Below are 22729 nucleotides of genomic sequence, written 5' to 3'. Positions count from 1 at the left end.
ATTATATTACATAGCAGTTAATGGAACTTGTTTGAAAACTATAAGCTACATGTATCTTAGCGACATACATGAGAGTGAGAGAGAGTGAGTAGAAAACTTGCTTTCACAGGTGAAAAAATCTAGATAAAACCACCGTCATGGTGTAGTAGTCAGATCAAAGTAGGATTGAGATCGGTATCGTACCGGTATCGACTGGTCCCGGTCTCGAAAATCCCGGTCCCGAAAATCGCAAATTTTTGGTACCGGTACCTATACCAAAGGCAAAAAATTTGAGAAATACCGGTACCGATACCGGTCCCGATACCAAAACTTAAAACTTTGACACTGATTTGGTACCGACGGTACCAAACCGGTACCGATACGGTATCGGTACCAACCGGTACCAGTACCGAATTTGCTCCTCCCTATATCAAAGTCAACTTACAAGACCCTATGCACAATGTACTGCCACTACTAACTTGTACAACACACAATGCGAAAAGTACAAACTCTATTGCACAACAAAGTTCATAATTGTATATATATATAATTAAATCAACTACAAACTCTGTCTGTCTACTAAACGAACATATCTCTTGATTCATCTCTATTTCCGAATGACGTCTTTTACTCTACAAAGCATTAAAAGCCTGACTATACGAGTGAAATTTTACTAGATACGTTTGTTTATAAAGCGTCCAAAACAGCTCCTATGAGTAAGAACTCACTGTCCACGTAGGTATTGTTACAACAATCACCATGGCAGCACCCACAACTTTCATCCCATTTGTTCATCTTCCTTACAACCATACCTTCACTCGAAGGGACTTCAATCTTCATAGCCACACAAACCGAAGGCGCCTTCACGCCTTTTTTCTTCAAGTCCATCATCACCCATCTGTCTATTTCCATATTTGGCGACTCGAAAGCGTCTCTCCAAGACACCTCAGCCCTCCCCACAAGTTGTGATCGTCCAAACAAGGCGATCGAATTGCTCCTCCAACGAAGCTCCAAAACAATCATTCCATGAATGATCATGCCCATTGATTGCTTAGTGCCTTTGCAATCCAAAGAGAATGATTCGTTCCACGATAAGTCTCCCTTCGAAGATACTTCACGGCTATCGACACGCACCCTTTTGTTGTTTCCGGCCGAAAGATAGCATCTAACAAACAAGTAGCCACCAGAGTTGGTAAGTTGGATGTTTCTAGCATTCATAATCTTTAATTCACAATGGAGAGATGATAGAGCCTTTATTGCATCCATTTGTGCAAGTTTTGAATGTGTTTCGAGTAATATGGTGTTGAGACTCAAGGGTGAGGTATGTATATATATATAGATGTGGGTAAGCCAGAATCTAATATAAACGTATATAAAATCAAGAAAATGAATGTCTAGTGTATAGTAAAGATATTTGAAAGATTTTGAGACCAATTTAAATCATAACGATCTTTGAAGATCACCAAGGGATCTTTTAAGATTGTAGCTCTAGAAAAAGAATAAATAAAATAAACATCAAAACCCATTTTAAAGGCCATTATAAAATTACAAGGTGTAACCTTATATATCCACATAATTTATAATATAATTTAATATTAACTGGAAATAAATTATTATTATGTATCAAAATTGTGTCCAAGTCAATGGGCTAGGCGGTTTGCTAGTGGAGTTGCCACTTTTGCTCTCCAAATGACTAGTTGATGCTTGTGTAGTGCTACAACCTATGGTAATTACATAGGTTGTAATATATGTAATCATATGGTAATTACATATATTAAATTGGATTCTAACAATTAAATTATAATTTATTCATTTTTTCTCCTTTAATGGAGGGACATCATTTGACACAAATAACTCATTGAACTAAATGCCCTTTAGTAACTAAATCACACTTCTAACTTTGTAAAGAGCCATTCCAATTTATTGAAAGAGTAACTATGGCCGTTTCTAATTTCTAATAAATAGTTGATTGATTTTAAATCCAATTCATTATGTTTTAAGTTGTTAACATCATATATAAAAGTTACTAGTAGGAGTTTATGAATCAGTTTTTCAAAATATTGGAGTTATGACATTTTCATAATTCATGAAATATAATCATTTAATTACGGTTTATGATTTATAATAAAATCATGCCAAAAATAAGTCATTTTCTTTTCATATATTTTATATTTTTCTCACCATTCCATCCATCCCAAAGTATTTATGTATTCCAAGTCTTTATCCTCTTTTGACATTAAGGTTTGTAAGTTCATATTTTATTACTTTTTAATTTACCCTCACTATAAGTTGTTTATAGTATGATTTGAATACCATTTATATTATCAACATAACACACTTGTTATTATGAAGAATGGCCAAAAGTCAAATTTAGGTTAGCAGGTCCGCCGAACTTATTCTTTAAACGAATATAATATTCTAGCGTTTCTTGTTATGTTGATTTTACTATGCTCTTCTGTGATTGTGAAACATTTTTATAAAGGAAAGAAGGATACAACAACTAGAGAGGTGCAAATATATATGACCTTTAATGATAAAAAAACATTATAATTTATGATTTTATATATATATATATATATATATATATATATATATATATATTCAATTTATTAATCATAATCTATTGTTTTTATAGTTGCACAAATATTATAAGAACACTCATTTTAAGGCTATGTCATCCTAAGGTATTGCTAAATGGATGCATCAACTATCTGCTTTAAGTCAAGCAAGCAAGATATGGATGCATCAACGTTGTCTATAAGGAAATATTTGATGGTTTGTGAAGTTTATGTTATAAAGTTTTAAATTTTGTTTGTAAACATTCTATTATGTAGCTTCATTTTTTGTGAGCTCATGTTTTGTAGTACTTTCTTTCTATATGAATATCAATTGCAGTTTTATATCATACTGACGTCTCAAAAAACATATTAAAAACTATCTTGTCGTTTGAAATTATATGTGTGTACTTGACAACTTTTATATTTCCACCCGTATCGTACACGGGTCAATAACCTAGTTACATATATTAAATTGGATTCTAACAATTAAATTATAATTTATTCATTTTTTCTCCTTTAATGGAGGGACATCATTTGACATAAATAACTCATCGAGCTAAATGCCCTTTAATAACTAAATCACACTTCTTTGTAAAGAGCCATTCCAATTTATTGAAAGAGTAACTATGTCCGTTTCTAATTTCTAGTAAATAGTTGATTGATTTTAAATCCAATTCATTATGTTTTAAGTTGTTTACATCATATATAAAAGTTACTAGTAGGAGTTATTTTTCTTTTAAAAAGGGTGTTTGGGATTCCTTATTTTAGCTCCTTATAGTTTAGGTCATGTGTAGTGGAGCTACAAATGTGAGCGACAAGGGCAAGAACACCACCCCCGGGGCAATAAGAGGGCGGACGGGGGGGGGGGGGGGGCACAAACATGTCGCCTGCTTGTGTTATGGTGATGATGATGTGGCAATCAATGATTGGAGGGTGGGGCGATTTGTGGGCTACAACCCCCCGCGGGGGGGGGGGGGGGGGGGCTAGATATCCACCGTTGGCTACGTATCAAAAATCGCTCTATTTGTAGCTCATCCACTACACATAGTCTTATAACTTATGGGCTATAAGTTATAAGGTGTTTGGAAAAGTAGGTTTTGTGAGTGCATAAAAGTATAAGTTACAAATTTATAACTTATAGTTTTATGCCTTTATTACGTTATAAGGAGGTAAAATAAAAAATCCCAAACACCCCAAAAATCGAATTGCTAAGTAAAAATTATGATTGTTATTGATCATATTATCATTATGAGTTATTATCGGTTATTGCGTCTAAAAAAATATAAAATTTAAGATTGTCATTGATCAAAAGTTAAGATTTTCATCAATCGAGCTATCGTTAGTTCAAATATGTAACTTTTGAAATAGTTCTGGTTAATTAATCCTAGGCACTTTCTGTACGGTTTCTAAACATTCAATTTTCAATAAATAAAGAGGTGCCCACGAAGAGAGAATTACAACTCAATTCGGATGGAGATATGCATAATAATAAATGAAACAATCCCTGGCCACATACCTCCTTTCTTTACCTTGGATTGGTAGAGATGTTACTTTCTGGGTGTATAAGTTATCCGAATCCATCAGTGGATACCAGCCCCTTTATGGGTGTATATTTGTTTTGTCTTTGTTACCTTTGTTTTATATTATACTAGCATAAGTGCCACGTGTTGCTACGGGTTTGCACATATTTTTTTTATATTGACTTGTAATATTTGGTGTGGTGTGTATTGGGTTAATAATGCGAGCGTGCTACCGCATATGTATATGGTTTGTGGGATGTAGTTTTTTGTGTAGGATTCTTACTAAAATATTGGTTTATGCGTATATATTGGATACATCGTGTTTGTGAAATATCTTAAATTTATATAAACGAAACTTTTAAAAGCTCTCTGATTGCTTTTAACGTTCTCTCAAGCCATCAGATGGCTGCATTTGTAAATGAAGGTTTCTTATGTATTTGACCCAAATTCACAGGTATAGGTCTCATCAAACCCAGATAGCCCTTAAACGGTTTATAATATCTCATTAAATTAAAAATTAATCACACCAACTATTTAATGTGAAAATCCTATAAAATAGAAAAATACTATAAATTATTATCCGATTTTTTAAAAGATATTATTTATAATTAGGTATATTGGTTTTATTAATCCCAACTATTGCTTTTTAGTCACTGCTGGTCCTAACTAATGAATTGGCTACTAACGGTCCCAACCTTTAACGTATTTGTTCCTAATGCTCCGCGACTAACAGAATCCTAACGCCGTTAGTTTTAGGTCGCCGGAAAAACGTTTTTGCCGGAAAAGTCAAATTTGTTGCCGGAAAACACCACCTGAACATCGCAACCACCACCAATTGGCTCGCCGCCAACCAACTACTACCAGTTTAGCACCATCAACCGATTCTAACGATGATTCTAGGGTTTCCGGCGACCTCAATAATTAGGGCTTTTACTAAAAAAGGTTCCGAAAGGTCCGGTACAAAGTTACCAAGATGTTTTGACGAAAATGTTGAGTTTTGGGGGAAAAAATTGAGTTTTCCGGCCAAAATTTTTTCCGGCGACCTGAAACTAACGACGTTAGGATTCGGTTTGTCACAGACTGTTAGGAACAAATACGTTAAAAGCTGGGTCCGTCAACAACCAATGTATTAGTTGGGACCGGTAGTGACCAAAAGAAGATATTTAGGATTAATAAAAACCAATAGCTTTTAAATGGGATATAACAAACATCTTATTTGTGAAACCCTTTAATAATCAAATCCTTGCTATATTATTAACTTACTTACAATAAATTTAAAATCCAAAAAATATATAAATATTGGAAACGAAAAATGTAAAACAATCCCCGTAATACAGGAAATAAAACCTAGTTTATTAATAAAGTATGTTTATGGGTTTTGTGATCTTTAATCAACATAAAGGATTGAATGTGTGTTAACCGGTAAGTAGTTAGAGCTGAAATTTAATCAGGAGATGAAAGAGATGCTTAAACTAAAGCCACAACGAATTGTAAAAAAGGTAAAGTAGTGTGCATACGTGATTTGATTGTCTACATGCATATTAGTGGTGTTATAAAGTGATTGGTACTGAACTTGCATAAACAAAAAAAAATTATTTAGGGCATGACAAACTGACAAGTATGAATGTGATGAGAGTTGCACGTCTCAACGGTTTGTGATGATTGCAATCTCATTAGTTTAGTTAGGAGTTAGGGTTTTAAGCTCAGATGTAGTGCAGCCATTGTAAGTTATAACGCTCAACATCGCAACACACTGTGCTTCAACCAAAACTCACCAATCACTCATTTATGCCTCCTCTCTTTGAAACTCCGGCCAGCCTCCGCATCTCCCTCCCTCTCCAGCCACTCAATTATCCTATGTAACACTTCGGATATTCGTTTGCCCGACCCAGGAATTTAAATAAGGTATTTTGTATTAACAAAAAACTTGTATCTAACTTAGTTTATAACTTCATAACTTTCAATCATGCCAAATAGTCCCTAACAACTCTCAAAATTTCTTAAAATGGCTAAAAATGCATTTTCGGAACTTCAGGGACCAAAAGTGACAAAACGAAAGAGGTCAGACCACCCTCCACGCCGCGTTACACGAGGAGGATGGCCTAGCCTGGTCGCGTGGCGTGGCCAAACCCTCAGACCAGCTCGTTTTGTTTATTTTGGTTAAATCTCGTGTTTAATTTCTGAATCGCTTATTTATGGACCGAATCCCGTATTTTAAGCTCTAAAAAAAACCCCTAGTCATGGTATATGTCCACCAATTTTCCCCTTCTCCAAGAACGAATTTTGGTGTTATTTCACTCGATTTCGTCATTTAAACAAGATCTCTCACTAAAACGGGCCTTTTGTCCAAACTTGGCATTTTATTCCGTTCATTATTTAAACAAGGCCATAATAACCTGCAAACATCTTCCCCAAACCCTAATATACTCTGTAGCAGTCGTCACTTTCAAGAGAATCCCGAATTTCCTTCATTCTTTAATATTTTCTTGAGTATGTTCACGTTCAAGGTTGACTTTGGTGTTTCCTGGTGTTTAATTCAGTTTTTCTCATCGATCTAAACACTTTCTGGGTAAGTTGTCTTCTGTAAATATGTTCTCTACTATTCAATGATCAATAACCCTCAATCAATTTCTAAGATTGAGGGTATTTAACGAGTCAATTTGGTCAACAAAGTTGACTAATCGATTTCTATCACTTCTGGTCGGAACTAGCTCGCTTATTTACTGAAAATCTCATAATCGGAGTTCTATACATCCGTTTGGATTGATTCCAGCGGCCATGTTCTCGGTTTTAATCCTAGTTTGTTATCTCTAAGTTTCAGGTCTCTTCGGATTAACTTAGTCAACGCGCTAAAAGACGGTTTTCTCGTTTATTCTTGTTATTATTATCTAAACTCGCCTAAGTAATAAGGTGAGAAGTTATTCCCCACATTTTACAGTTTTTAAACATTCTGGGGACATTTGTGTCACACCCTAACCTACGGCGGAATATGCCGGGGTGCGACATAATTGCATCATAGCTCAAAAGACACTAAAATAAATCCACGTGTCAATATCTAAATTATTAAATTCATATTATTCAAGTACGCAAAAGCACAAACATTGTCTAATAGAAATAAACTTAACAATTTAATATAAAGAAATAAATAGTCTTTGATTGATCATGCATCCTAAGGTCCAACTACTCTTTAATCTCTTGATTCTTCATCCAATGTAGCTATCTGCGTCACGTGGGAAAATACATAGTTTGTCAACATAAAGTTGAGCAAGTAATCACGGTTTTTGAATACATATAATATAAAAATGACAATTCCTTGCGATAATATGAAATACTACAACTAGCATAACAACAATATAACAATAATATAAAAGTTGTCTTTTCACTCGAATCTCATGGATAATGAGCTACTCCGACGGCGTATGATCATACTAATGAGGATGGGGATGAGATACCAACCACCAATACGTAAAATAAACACATAGTCACGTATAACTAATTGAGCAATATCATACAACGCAAATAGTGGAATTGTAGTGAAAATGATTTAACGCATAATGCCCCAAATATAAAACGGTAAAAAGGGGGATGTGAATTACTTACCTTTAGTGAGCGGATTAGTGAGGACGAGATAATAATAAATGAGGATAAACACGTTCAAACCTTTGAGATACGTCAACAAAGATGCCCTAATTGTTTAACGATACTATAATTAATAACGAGGAAAATAATTAATAGGACATAACGATTTGATTTTGATGGGATATTATTAGTTTCAATGTCATCATTTTGATTTTAATTGGTTCGAATGATTTGGCGTCTTTTAGGTTTTATAACATTATATTTATTATTAATTATTATTATTATCATTGTTATTACTATTTATTATTATTAATTATTATTATTATTATTAACGTTAACGATATATTTCATCTATGCTCAATTACATGGATTTTAAATAACTAATAGCCGATCTTAAGTGTTAATAACATTAGATATATAAATGAAACATTAATTATTAAAATTTCATATGAGTATATATATATATATATATATTGTCGAAAAGTAAATACTAGTTTTGATGACATGTTACGTAATAGATGGATTAAGCAGTTTACTATTTGAACGTCAATAAGTTATTAGATCGGTGTACTTAGACGAGTGGTAAAACATTTTAAGTATATTTATTATAAAAATATATTTATACTCATTATATATATATGTATATATAAAAGAACGTTGTGAAACTAGGGCCGAGATGAGGGGAAATAGTCATCCCGAGGTTCGGTTTATTAAAATATCATTTAACTAATATTATATATATATATAATATTAATAGAAAAACATTTAAAAAATGCATTTTAAAGATAAATACAAAAACCGGGCCTGGGGAGGCTCGAACCCGTGCCCCAGGCCGGTTCTGGCACATACACGAGCACACAAACCACCAGACCAGACCGCCTATCTGTTAACAACATGAAACCCATTATTTATAAACACCCAGAATGTTTATCCCCAAATCCATTATAAACCCTAGACCTTAAATCCGTTTAATTAATTGATTTCGATTAGAATTAGGTTAGGGTTTTGGTTAAACGATCAAAAATGAACTGAATGCATGTTATTAATACCTTGTATGATAACGGATTGAAGGATAATGGCCACTTAGGGTTACGGTTCCAAGTCGAACACGAATTGGATCTTAACAGCGATGAAGGAACCAATTAGCTTAGGGCTTATGGTCATGATGTTGTAGGGATTGTGTGTGCACGATTAATTGAATTATTATTGCGTTTAAATAGTAGTTTAGAGGTCGGTCAATCGCGATTCATTTAGGCCGTATTTAGTTATGATTTTTTGATTAGTTTTCTATAATTACAGTGTCGGTGTGAAGCGTTTTGGTTAACGAAAGATTTGGTGAGATCAATTTTGTATTAACAAGCCTGAGAATTGAGGTTCAAGAAAGGGAGGGTGGTATTAACGACGGGGATGGAGAAGGGAAGGAAAGAGGAATATTGGATTATAATAGTATTTGCACTTAGGTCCCTGTTCTTTGATATTGGATACAAAAATCGGATTTTTGTTGTTTAAGGGTTAGTTTTGCATATCTTGGATAGTTAAATAAATATAAAAGGAATAATTAAAATAAAAAAATTCTTTATTAATAATTCTACGAATCGGGTCGGGTACAGAACATGAAACGGAAAAAAAACAGAAATGTTACAATTTGCATATTTATTCATATTTACATATTATATATTATTTGCACTAGCAAACTTGAGTGTTGTGTGTTATAAATTAAATGATTAACTGCTATTTGTTTAGTCGTTTTATTTTATCACGTTCGGAAAGGTCCATCAGAAGTCTAGTAAGTCAGTATGATCATGCGCCGTCCTAGTAGCCATATCCCGTGTTCGAGAGGCATGGTCAACCGACACCTTTATTTTGTATTTGTTTTGTCATAGTAGCAATAGCACGTGTTCGAGAGGCATGGTCAATTGACACCTTTAATTTGCTCATGGTTTGAGTGATTTATACTCACAATATTAGTTTTGCTTTTTATTTATATATCATTATTATATCAAAACTTGTGACTTTTCTCACTCAATCTCGTTTTGACAAATCTATATTATTTTATACGCATTTGCAGATTATCATTTGGTTTGAGCTAGGGTGAAGAGACACTTAGAGAGACCTTAGTTAATAAAAGACAATTGTGTTGGAATGGTTGTTTAATTTAGATTGTTTGGTAATTTATTTAAACTTTGTGTACTTGATTGAAAATTTGGAATTAATGAATAATTAGATATTATCATATTTAAATTGTATGATAGTACCTTATGAACTATGAACCAACAGGTCACACCCCGGCATTTCCGTAGGTTGGGGTGTGACATCCTCTGTTCCTCTTGGCCCGCCTCCACAGCTTCATTCCACTGAATTTGTCTTAGATAAAAGGCAATTTTTAGAGCTAATACAATATTGATTGATTTTATATTATTAATTGTATGTTGTAGACTTGATTATCAAACTGTTGTTAGATTGTTACATAGTTTTGTTAAAAACTTGAATTTTAGGGCTAATTATGCAAGAATTATTGAAAAGGAAGTAATACTTTTAAGAAATTGATTTGGAAAACCTTTCATGGGATCCCTCTTAACGAAAACCAATTTCAACTTATCATGTTAACCAACGAGACGAAATTATATAAATGATGCTTGCATTTATTATATTAAAAAAGAATTACTTGCATTCGTTTTCAAAACACGAAAAGTCGTAGGGAATAACTTTAAGAATGCGTAATATATTGTTTTCCTCGTTTCAAGTGACATTGTTTATTATGATAATGTTTGTTATTATGTTTTTTTCGCTTCGACCCGACCCAAACATCGATCGGCCCAAATTTTAAACACCGAAAATATAGGATCCCATTGTTCAAAAATCGATTGTTATGTATGTATGTAAGAGAAGCTATGACAACATTTGAAAAGTAAAGTTGACCCCGAAAATAAACATTATAAGTATAGTAGTGTTTTTTGTTTTTAAGGTTTTAAGACATAAAGATGAATATGTTGCATCTTCTTTTTCAATAGTTTTCACACTTTAATAAAAATCGCTATTGCCCTCTTGATAAAGGAAATATTTAACATGTTACGATGAAAACAAAAATGTCAATGTGATTAACAAAACATATGATATTGTATGTATATTATAAATTAAATTGCAAGGTAATACATGTTACTCAAAAAAATTACATAATAGTGCAATATTTAAACTTTTGTTTTCCTATTTGACACACTACATTGTTTTGACCCGCAGCAAAACGTTTTGAGACCCTTATCCAACATGCCACGGAATCATTTGATGAACATTCAAAGATTTAGAAACAATAAGAATTTTAAATAAAATTATTAAATTGAGGGATAAAGTAATCATGTAAGAATTTTTAAAATTAACAGAAGATAACTAAAATTAAAGGGTAAAACAATATACGTATTTTAAATTAAATTGAACTCGTAACTGGTGACGGTACGCGAGTAACGCTACATTGAACATTGTAATGAGCAATAAAGGACATTGCATGTGTAACTGATGCCAGTATGCGTGCAACTCGACATTGAACGCAAAACTAATGTCGACACGATCGTAACTAGATGATGATACGCACATAACCCAAAACTGGGTGTAACGTGTGCAAATCCAGTACGCGTGCAATCGACGATTGAGCACGTAGCTCGATCTGACACATAAACTAAGCCCACCCGACTTGACCTGACCCGACCCCTTGCCAATCCTAAGTGATAATCATGAAACATGCTAATTTTTTAAAATTAAAAAAGTTTAGCAATACCATACTCAAATTAAAGAGAATAAAATGTTCATTTTTTTGTGTACTTTTTCTTAAAAAAATAATCGCCTGTGAAAAAGATATGGCTGTTAAAAGGTCGTGGGCAGTTGGTTTAGAATAAGAGGGTAAATGTGTAACTATTCAATAAGTTTATAAAACTTACCATTAAGTTGATGGACCACTATTGTAATTATTTTTCAAACTAAATTGTTTAACTGTACATGATCATGTGAGCAAAGACCATATTACCTCTAAATTTTCAAAATTATATTGATAATTGTAGTACCTCTTATAATTTAAAAGGTCCTTGTTATTTGCATGATATATAGTATAGATATAACATTATAATTTAGGTCATACGACATTTAAATACGATGTACGTTACTAAAAATAAACATAGTAAATATTGATAATGCGGTTCCTTTATTAAAACGATAAAATAAAAACATTTTCTCAAAGCATTAAAAACCGAAACAAACAGAAATTACTAACGGTTCATCACACCCTAATGCTCCAAACAACAATTTCACATCTGGTAGTCTTTCAAATACTTTGGCATTCTCCGTATCCTCTTCACACGAGAACTTGTGGCCAGTTGCTGATCCAATGCCGCGTATATTTCTTTTAATGATCGCGTCTTCTCACGTACCTCCTTCTTCTGGATGAGAGTGTGGGTCGCCGCAGATGAATTTGAGTTTAGCATCTCAACTTCCATCCTGTTATCCTCCATTCTGCACTTTCTTTGAAATAATTAATGCACAACATCAAATCTTTTGCAAAATATTTAGTGAAAACCCAAAATTATATACATCTACATGATGTTACTAGCTCGGGACATGTACCACACGGATAATTAATTAAAACACTATTTCTTCTGTTTTTCACTATGAACATAAATATCAGAAAAATACCGAAGACCGTCATATATTACTCAAAAGATTTTTAAAGTCATGATTACAATACAAAATAATTATATAATATTTACATTTGCATCATACAGTATTTAAATACGACATACGTTACACAATATAAATGCCATTAATTAATATTGGCAGGGGTAGCTCGGGGGTTGAGGCGGTGTGTGAAATAAAGTGATCGCTTTAAACCCTCACTTTTCTAGAGTCTTCAAATTCTAAAAATTAACAAATTATATGTAGCTAATTTTGGTTTTTGAAATTGTTTGATGATGATCTATAATCACTCAAACGCATAGATGATGGTTGATATAGGAGTCACATGATCGAAAATGATTTTTCTTATGAAAGCACTCCAGTTTTATTATGTGCTTTGAGCTCCAACCTATTATATTATATTATAACGTCGTATCAACATCAATCATTTAATTTATTATAAAACTTATTTCCTTTGAGTTCACATGAAATTAAAATGCTTAAAAACGTGAAAAGATATGCTTAGAAAACTTGTTTGATTGCGCAATGAGTGGAGCACAAATACACAAAGGGCTCTTAATGAAAAAATCAATGAAAATTAGAAGAAAAAAACGCATATGATCGACTTCTCCCTTAGTTAATCGATCAGTTTTTGAGATCAAAACAGCCTCATAGCTCGATAGTTGGGAGGTGCAGTGATGGAATGGAGACTTAGAGATTAATCGAACCTAAACGTGATTAATCATATTGGAGTTTTTTATAAATAAATTTCAATTTTATAAACATATATTTTTATATGTAATTTTTATGCTTAATTTTTATACATATACATTTTTATATGTAACTTTTATATATACACACGCACACTCATTCTTATGTGTATGTATATAGAATGTATATAGAATCATCGAAAATTGGCCAGAAACTAGAGTCGCCGGAATTTGACCGGAAACTGCCGTAAATTGCTAGAAACGATTGTATTAAGGCCCGTCTGTGTCCGGCTGGGCCCGACTACCGATTTTTTGGCCGGTTACCCAAAAATTAATCAGTCACCGGCCGATTAGCAATTATTCTCTGACTAGTCCCGATCTTTACAATACTGCATATAAATAAGGGAATCGCTGACTATCGGAGTCAATCCAATCAAAAAGCATTCTCAATAAAATTCATAACCATATATGTAATCAAATATTTCGTAAATTTCAATAAATGCGTTACAATGTTTTTTTTTTCCAAATGGAGAAGAGAAATCAAGCTTACTTGTTTCAATGAGTAAACTGGAAAGTAACGATAGTAGATTCAGAAAAGTTATATAAACTGGTATTTTCTCTGGAGATCTTTCACTTAGTTTTATAGTGCAATAATATCAAGCATTATACTAATACATACATGCATGCATACATAGGGGAAATATATTTTGAGAACTTGATAAGTTGTAAGAACTTAAATAACTAATATGAACCACATAAGAGCATTCCTAGTCCGTTCCCTACCCTATATCAATATATCATATAATTACACTAAAAACACTGTATTTTTTCTCTCCTGTTTAATTAAATAATATTTTTTATACATTTATCATCATATTTTCTCTCTCTTTCTATACAGTATCTACAGTAAAACATTAAATGCAATTTTCCCATATAAATTCTCTCTCCTCTACTCACAATCACTTATAACCGTACCATATAATTTGCAAATCCTCCTCACATAATTTTAGGAAACGGATTGAGAATGCTCGTAGAGCATTCCCATGTGTACGTGAGGGGAGTTTGTAAATTATAGGGTGGGATTTTTAGTGGTCGTGAGTGTAAATTATAGGGTGGAGAGAGAAAAGGTAGTAACTTTTATAAATTTGGAGAAAATGTAGTGATTTTTTATAAATTATAGGGTGGGGAGAGAAAACCGTAATGGTAATAGTATAAAAGAAATATTATTTAATTAAACAAAAGATAAAAATATAGTGTTTTTTAGTGTAATTATAGAGATGGGGATAGGAGATAGGTTGGGAATGCTCTATTGAATAAGGAATTTGTTGCTAAGATTAAATCTTATAAAAAATTAAGTAAGGGAGAAAAAATAATCTTTTAAAGATGGGTAATGAGTTCGTTGTAATGTTAACGTTCGTTACTCTTATGTTAGAAGTTGATTCGGTGTAAAAAAATGTACAATTTTTTTCTCGTACATGTAACCTACATACATATAACATATATGTAAAACAAAATTGTTACATTTAGTTTTTTCGAGTTCTAAAAACTCAATGCGCTAGGCTCTTTTAAGAACCAATCCCAGTTGTGAGAGCAACATAAAAAACATGTATTTTTATTTTTTAAAAATTGGAAGAGCTACTATACACATTCAGGAATATTTTCATCAAAAATAAAAATAAAATAACGCATAAAGAATTTAAAAAAAAATAGACAAAATCCTCGTTTTAAGCATGCTACATATGTAACATCCTATGTAAAAATACATGTAACATATGTAGCATGTGATAAGAGTAATTTTTGTCGGTTTTTTTAGAAAACAAATTTCTTTTGATGAATTTTTTTATTTTTTTTCATGAAATACTCCTAAAAATGTATAAAAGCTCTTTCACTTTATAAAAAAAATGCTTTTTTATGGTTCCAAAGGTTTTTTTTAAATTTTATATGAGTTTTTAAAATATGCTAACCCTATATATATTTAAAGTCATTTATCATGTTGAATCAATAAAGCAAATCTTGTCCTTATTTAACATAAAGTCATATATTTAATTAATGCTTGAGATTTAGTTTTGTTTTTCGATATAATTTTTTTTAGAACGTTGACTTTATTCTTGTGTTTAGGACATCAAATTCTTTAATTTGAAGAACTCTGTTGTTTCATTCTAGGCACACTATGTTATCTTCACCAGAATTACGTTGACTTTAAAGTTTAGCTTGGACGTTAATTATTAGAATATATTTTTAATGTAATATCTATGGTTTATGTCCTTTAAGGTTAAATTATTAGAATATATTTTCCATATATAATCAATAATTCCACCTAATTAACTAGATTAATTACATTTGAATCTTCGTTTTTTTTAATATTTTATGCCAGTCGATACAACACTTTTTATGGGAAAAGTTAAAGTGCAAAGAAATAAAAAATAAGAAGTGTGAGAAGGATTTGGGACCACTAAAAAACCCCTAGAAAATAATAAAAAATCATAACTCAAAATATAATTAGAGAAAAAAAAATTAAAAACTAAAATGTTTCCCCTTCATTCCCGTTGAAAAAAAAAACCCCGACGAAAATACACAATACCGAGAAAAAAGACACAATGACAAAAATAAAAAAAACAATTATAACTAAAAAAAGACACAGCTGACCGCAAAATATAACACAATATCAAGAAAAAAAATAAGCAATGTAAAGGAAAAAATACACAATCAATGACGAAAATAAATACAAAATACAATGATAAATATAAAGACATAATGATATTTTTTCCTCAACATTGTTTTTTTTAGAACGATGAAGAGAGTAGAAATATTTTTTTTGTTTTTCACTATTCTCGTTTTTTTATTAAATTTTGAATTATGATTTTTTTACAGATTTTCTAGAGAAACCGTGGGGTTTTTCTAAAACCCCCTCTAATACGCGTATAGGGCTATACGCGGTGTATTAGGGGGTTTTCTAAAAAAACCCACCAATTTTTGTCTTGTTATGTTTTTTTTCTCTTTGTTTTCTTTTCTTTTTGTTGTTTTCATGTAATAAATTTATAAAATAAATGTGTTTTTTTGTTTTTATTTAATATTAATAAATAGTTGTGATTAACAGTCAGCTCGATTTCTAAGAGCTCGTTCAAAACAATAGACAAATAGATACATCAAAACATGTATTATATACAAAACAACGAGTTTGCACAACTAAAATAAAATACAACAACTAAAACAAAGTATAAAAATCTACATAAACTTCCCTAAGTCGTTGTCATCGGGGGCCGTAATGTAAGGCCCCGAGCCCGGGTACCCTACTTTAGCATTGGATTTACTCGTGAACGTAGTTTGCTACAGCGGAAGTCTATACAAATTGAGCGGAAATTTAAAACATTTATAAAGCAACTTCTTTCTCTATCTATTCTTCAATATGGATAGCCTCGTACGCGCCTCAAGCTTTCCACGTCATCACAATATCTGTATGCATACTAAAAGTCAACTAGACGCTGAGTGAGTTCTTACGTTTCTTCTCTTTTCATTACATACGATTTGTAAATACATCGCATCTTTCATACATTTATACATAGCATAACGTTTATAATCTTTATTTACTTTCTCTATGTCTGTCTACCAATCGTTTCGTAACTATATTCATATGCGCTTGCTCATGACCTAGCCTCCTATCCTTGCTCATAACCGAGCCATATAAAGTTAGAGGGATTTGTCATCCTAACTTATTGTGCATGAATAAGGCCCAAAGTCTCTACGCACGAACGTATACTCATTCTTCTATACATAGCATTCATACTCATTGATATCCATATAATATTCTACACAAGCATTAGTAGGGCTTATTCCATAGCTCTATCTATTCTATCAGCTGTTATTCAAGCATTGAAATATATTAATAAATTAATATAAAACACGTTCTTACAAGATATATGTCCTTAACTAAAGTTACATATATCTATTCTTTCACATACGAATACGCATACAGCCCCAAAAACGTTTAAAGGAAAAAGGGGGCTAAAACTCACCTGCAGTCGATTCCTTTCTGAATTAATAGTATTGCCCTTTTTCATCTGAGCTCGACTAACTGTTAATAATGTACACCTATTAATTCCCTTTATTTGTTTATTAATTATTCTCTTAAGTTAACGGAGTTAACTCTTAAGTTAACCGAACCGACATGTATTCTTCTTTAACCGATCATCTTACTTTAATACACTTAACTTTATTTTAGTAGCGAACCGACTTCGTTAATTTATATTCTTATCCTATATATTTATTTCATATTTATATTTATCATTATACTTATCTCATTATTATATTTATTTCTTAACTTTATCTTAAGTTTCCATATACATACTTGTTTTTTTTACTATATACATATTCCTATAAGCCATCTCTCGTTACTAAGTTCCTTTCTTAATGAGTACGGTCTCGGGTTCGGATTTCGGTCCTATTTTAAATCGAGTTCGGGTGAGACCAAGTCTTACATTCATGTATTAATATGTCTTTTCTTCTTTATTATTATTATTATTATTATTTAAGATATTGGCTAATTACCGAAACACCCCCCAAACCATACCTATTTAACACACCCCACCCCCACCATTAGGGGTGTGCACATTTAGGCCCGACTCGAAAAAACCCGAAGAACCGGCCCGAAAAAACCCGAACCCGGACCGACCCTATTTACAAGCTTATAAAATCGGTCTTTAGTTTCATGCCCAATCAGTTTCGGGTCGGGTCAACTGAAGACCGACTTAACCGTTAAAAACCGATTTCAAAATCCCAAAAAAACAGGAATACAACTGAGATACGTACATGGCCCATATAACCCTAAAAAATACGCATTTTATAAAAGTAACGTGAATAAAGTTTTGGTTCTACCTCCTGTTACTGCATTCTCTTCAATCATTAGGGTTTTGGTTCTCCGTTATATCAAAATCAAGCTGCTACTGCTGTTTCCTTGCTACTTTCAATACATGATTTTAGTGCCTGCATGCATACCAATGAATATATAAAAATTCAAATTAAGTTATTCACAGTTTAATTCAGTCAAAAATCTATAATTTGTCTATACAATTATCAAATCCAGATGGTATAAGTAATTATTTTTATGTCATATGTTTTCTACATTGATGTCCTTGGTCTAGAATCAAATATATTTGCTTCACCAATTCACATAATCCAAATATACATATTCTATGTTGTACTATCTGGTATGTTTAATAGTTTGATGTGTTTTTTTATGGTCGTTTTGTGTTAATTAAACGTAGATAGATTCAAAGAATGTTGAGAATATATCTAGCGACGAATCTCATGGAAGAGATAAGAGGAAATCACCACTTGTTGAAACAGAAGTTGCAAAAAAGAAAAGTAAAACGACAAGTTCCAAGAACACGACACGTTCCAAAAAGGCGAGGACTTCTAAACATACGGGAGCGTCTAAAAAGGCTAGTGTTTGGGTTGATTTTGAGAAGTTTGAAGACGAGGAAAATAATAAAAAGGCAAGATGCAAGCACTGTTCGGCTAAATTGGCAGCAGACCCGCATTTAAATGGCACATCGTCTTTGCGTAGACATGCTAGTAGATGCGAGAAACACCACGACTACTTAAAAAACCAAAGCAATATATTTATCAAGAAGAATGATGATGTTGAGGGCGGTACTTGCGAGGTTAAAAGCTGGAAATTTTGTGTTGAAGCTTGTGATAGAGCTGTAACCGAGATGGTTATACTTGATGAACTCCCGTTTTCATTTGTGGAGCGTGTGGGCTTTAGAAGGCTTTTGGAAACATTTAATCCGAATTATAAGGACCACCGTAGGGAGGAATGCCAGGAACAGATATTTAGAGGAATGCCGGGAACAGATATTTAGAGGAAAGTTTGTTATGGATCGTATTTGTTTTTTTTATCATTATGTTTGGTTGAATTTTTATCATTATGTTTGGTTGAAAGTTCGTTATGATTATGAATCATATTTGCTTTTTTTTTCTTTGCGTTTGATTTGAAGTTTGTTAAGTGATCAAGTCCAGTTTGATCACATTGTTTATGTTTTCATGGTATGTTTACCAATTAGTCAATGTGTATAACAATTAGTCAACGCGAGGTCGATTAACCGTTGGTTGCGGATGTCATATATTAACTTTGTTGTCTGCGGATATCTTATAATCACTAAATTAGTTACACTAGTTCATTACAACTCAATATATCACAAACGGTTAATCAATTAATCAGTAAAGAACAAGAATTAAACAAATGTTCATTGAGGCACTTCATCAAACAATTGGAGGGTGTAGTGAATCAAACAATAAACTAAGCCTATATTGGTCAATTAAGCACCAAAATTGAGAAATCATAATGTTATAATCAGTTATTAAAGATGAATCTAGGAGAACATTCAACACATACTTCAAATTAAAAAATATATATATATTGCATGAAGGTGTACCTGATGAAGATAAGAGCCTGTGTTAATGGATTGATGCTTGCAAAGTTGCAATTGAATCCTCCCCAAGTATCCTTGCCTTGATTCATACATGTCTGATTCAAATGATTGAGCATTTGTTGTTGGGTTTGGTTATATGTGAAAGGACGATTGTATAAAGACCGATGCCCGATCATTCTCATCGATTCATAAAACGGTCTTTTAATTTCAGTTGGATCGGGTATCGGGTCGGGTCGGGTCACACACTTTGCACACCCCTACCTACCATTCCCCACCTTCTTGTTCCTTTTTCCTTCTTACTCCACGGCACAGCCGCCGCCACCTTCATCCACTTCCGGCCACACACCGCCACCACGGCAGCTCTACTCCGGCGACCCTTCCTCTTTCCATCACTCTCCCTCACCGCTTCTAGCCGTTCTCATCAACCACACCGCCGCCTGCTCCTTCTCCGACCACACCACGCCGCCACTCCCCTCCATTCCCAGCCACCATGACAATCACATCAAAGAAAATGAGTCGCACGGGAGGAGATTCGCATTACAATGATTCGCATCTCAACGATTCGCATGCCAAAGAATTTGCACGGGATGCGAATCAAATTGCACCACTAATTCGCGCGAATGGTTTTCCCGAGAACAATTCGCACGAAAGAATTCGCGCGACTTCTTTCCGGTCAATCTATTCGCACGGTGGTTTCCAGATCTGGTTCGCACAGGGTTCCGGGTCGCATACGGTTAGTTGGGTTTGGATCAGGTTCTAACTAAGCCCGCAACTCGAGCCGCCTTGGTGCGTATTCACGTCAAACAGATAGGGGTCCGTTATGGGTTCCTTGGTTCGATTAAATCACCCCTCTGATTCCGTGTCTGCAACCCGGATCTCGCCGAACCTCGCCGGATCTCTAACCCGTGGATTTCTCGGGACAAAACATACATATGTGTGCATATATCCCATGTATATCATTATTTATATTACTTGCCAAATCTCATGTTTATTGATATTTATTTGATTCACTCAAATCTCGTTCATATCGAGTTTGTTTTATGTTGGTTTGACTCGGTTCATTCATTATTAATCTTAACGAGCAAATGAAATAAAATGAATATAAGTGATTGGACTAGATCTAGGATGGTGGATTGGATTTGGAATGTTTGGTGTACAATAGGTTTTTTTATTGTTTGTATGGGTGTGTGAGGTAATGATTGGAGAATGATGGTGAAATGATGAGGATAATAATTAAATTAGGGTTTAGGGGTTTAAATAGGCTAAACCCAAAAGCTTTGAGGCTCATAATTACTTTTAAGTCCAATAACCATCATGGCCTTATTCTTTCCTCTTATTATTTAATTAGATTAAATACGTAACACGACGCCTAATTAAATGAAGGCTCTATTTTATTTATTTAATAACTCTAAAAAAAATAAGGACGTTCACGTAAACGCAATATCATGAACGTTGATGTCGTCCTCGCCCCTGCGTCTGACCCCCGATCCCTAACCGGCGTGGTTCACGTCATTGCCCCGTCCGCGTCTAACGCCCGACGTGCTTACATCGTTGGTCAAATTGGGGGAGGGGGGCACTATGTAGATCTCGCCATCTGTAGCATCCCCTGCTGCATCTGTATCATGCCACCCTCAATGGCCTGTAACTGGGCCTCAGTGGCGGGATCCAAACACACCATGCGATATGTACGGGGAACGTGCTGCGGCGGAGGATAATAACAAAACAATAAAAAAAACGTTTAATAAATAGAAGAATTAAAAGTGACCGTAAAACGATAGTATAATAAAACGTACCTCACGTGCGTCCAGATCAGGAGGCGCGTCCCCACCAGCATCCGCATTCGTGCCGACCCCCTCGTCATCGACAGGCTGATCGGAAATCTGCACCTCTGCTGCCGCGAGTGGGGGAGGCTCGACTAAATGCACCGCGATCGCTGGGATAGGTAAGTCGTCCACCAGGTCTCCGTGCCCCCAACGAGATCGCAAGATGGGTGACGTACGAGCCACCCAACAAAGGCCCTCATGCCTGCCTATGGTAATACCGACAAAGTAGTCTGCAAACCCCCAAGCGAGGTTGCCGGTCGTGGCAGTCATTAGACACCTAAAAAAATAGGTTACGGAGGCTGCAGTGCTTCGCGCCCTGACTACGAGCCGTAATAGACGTAGCAATCAGTCTATGTAGATACATGTAATATAATATAATATAATGTGATGTGATGTGATGTGATGCACATTAGGAACGTACTTGTGCAACGGGTCCCTAATGGCAGATGTGGCCCTAGCATAAGAAATACTGGGTTGATATTATGTCACACCCCAACCTAAGGCGGAAATGCCGGGGCGTTATCCTATTGCTCACAGCTCGAAGATACTATCATAAATAAAATGTGACAATATCTATTAAGTTAATTATTTCCAAATACAGTACACAAATATTCAAAATACAAACCAATAATATAATACATGTAATCCAATAAAGATTTGAATAATATTTATCTCCATTAAAATCCTAACGTCTTTCTAAATGTCCATACTTCAACTTCAATTCAATAGCAACCTGCATATGCGTAGAAAACAGAGTTTGTCAACAACACGTGTTGAGTGAGTTTATCACCAGTTTTTTTAACACTAAAATTAATGTTAATATAATAAATAAAGAAATAAGCAAAACATAATAATTTGCGGTAATGAAATCAAATCATGAGCAAATAAGGTGTCAATTAAACCATTGCCAAGCGAATCGGGTGCCGGTAAATCAACCATGAGCAAATAATAATAAGATCGTTGCCAAGCGAATCGGGCACAGGTAAATAATATGAGAACCCTATACAAGGGAGTGTGTTGGACCTCTCCGAATACGAATGCGCACATAAACAAGTAAACACATAAAAAGTATATTTAATCAATCACACACAATTATACGTTTTCTAATTTTTGATATATGTGTATATAATATGAGATACGCCTATGTCCCCAAAACGTTTAGAAAATTCAGTAAAATAGGGGAATGATAAAACTCACCTTAGATTAAAAGCAAGTGATTAATAAATATGATAAACGTACTAAGATTTAAACGAATCGTCCACTACGCGTCGAACGAGATAAATGATCAGAACTTGAAACTTTGCGATATGATAATATAAGTAAAAACAAACTTTTGGCCGCTGGAATCAATCCAAAATGACGTTTAGAACTCAAGTTATGTTATATTTAAGATTTTAGAGAGTTGGTACTGACCAGAATCCGAACAGCGAGTCGGAAGTCGGGTTTTGGTCAGTAGCCTTAAAATTTCGTTAC

The 22729-nt window shown here is 33.7% G+C and overlaps 1 protein-coding gene across 1 annotated transcript; it reads right to left on the bottom strand.

Moving 5' to 3' along the window:
* Positions 1 to 585: 585 nt before the first annotated feature.
* Positions 586 to 1516, bottom strand: LOC143587530 (uncharacterized). The gene has a single exon (XM_077068798.1). The coding sequence runs from the start codon at positions 1243 to 1245 to the stop codon at positions 667 to 669; it is 579 nt and encodes a 192-aa protein (XP_076924913.1). The 5' UTR covers positions 1246 to 1516; the 3' UTR covers positions 586 to 666.
* Positions 1517 to 22729: the final 21213 nt, after the last annotated feature.

Source organism: Bidens hawaiensis, unplaced genomic scaffold (assembly GCF_021521415.1).
Source record: "Bidens hawaiensis isolate Kalapana, Puna unplaced genomic scaffold, B.hawaiensis_p1.1 tig00035541_1, whole genome shotgun sequence".
NCBI lineage: Eukaryota > Viridiplantae > Streptophyta > Magnoliopsida > Asterales > Asteraceae > Bidens > Bidens hawaiensis.
Note: the sequence above shows the minus strand (reverse complement) of the source record. Positions and strands in the feature narration are given on the sequence as shown.

Excerpts from the sequence above, each read along its gene's own strand:
- LOC143587530 (XM_077068798.1), bottom strand. The coding sequence starts at position 1,245 with ATGGATGCAATAAAGGCTCTATCATCTCTCCATTGTGAATTAAAGATT.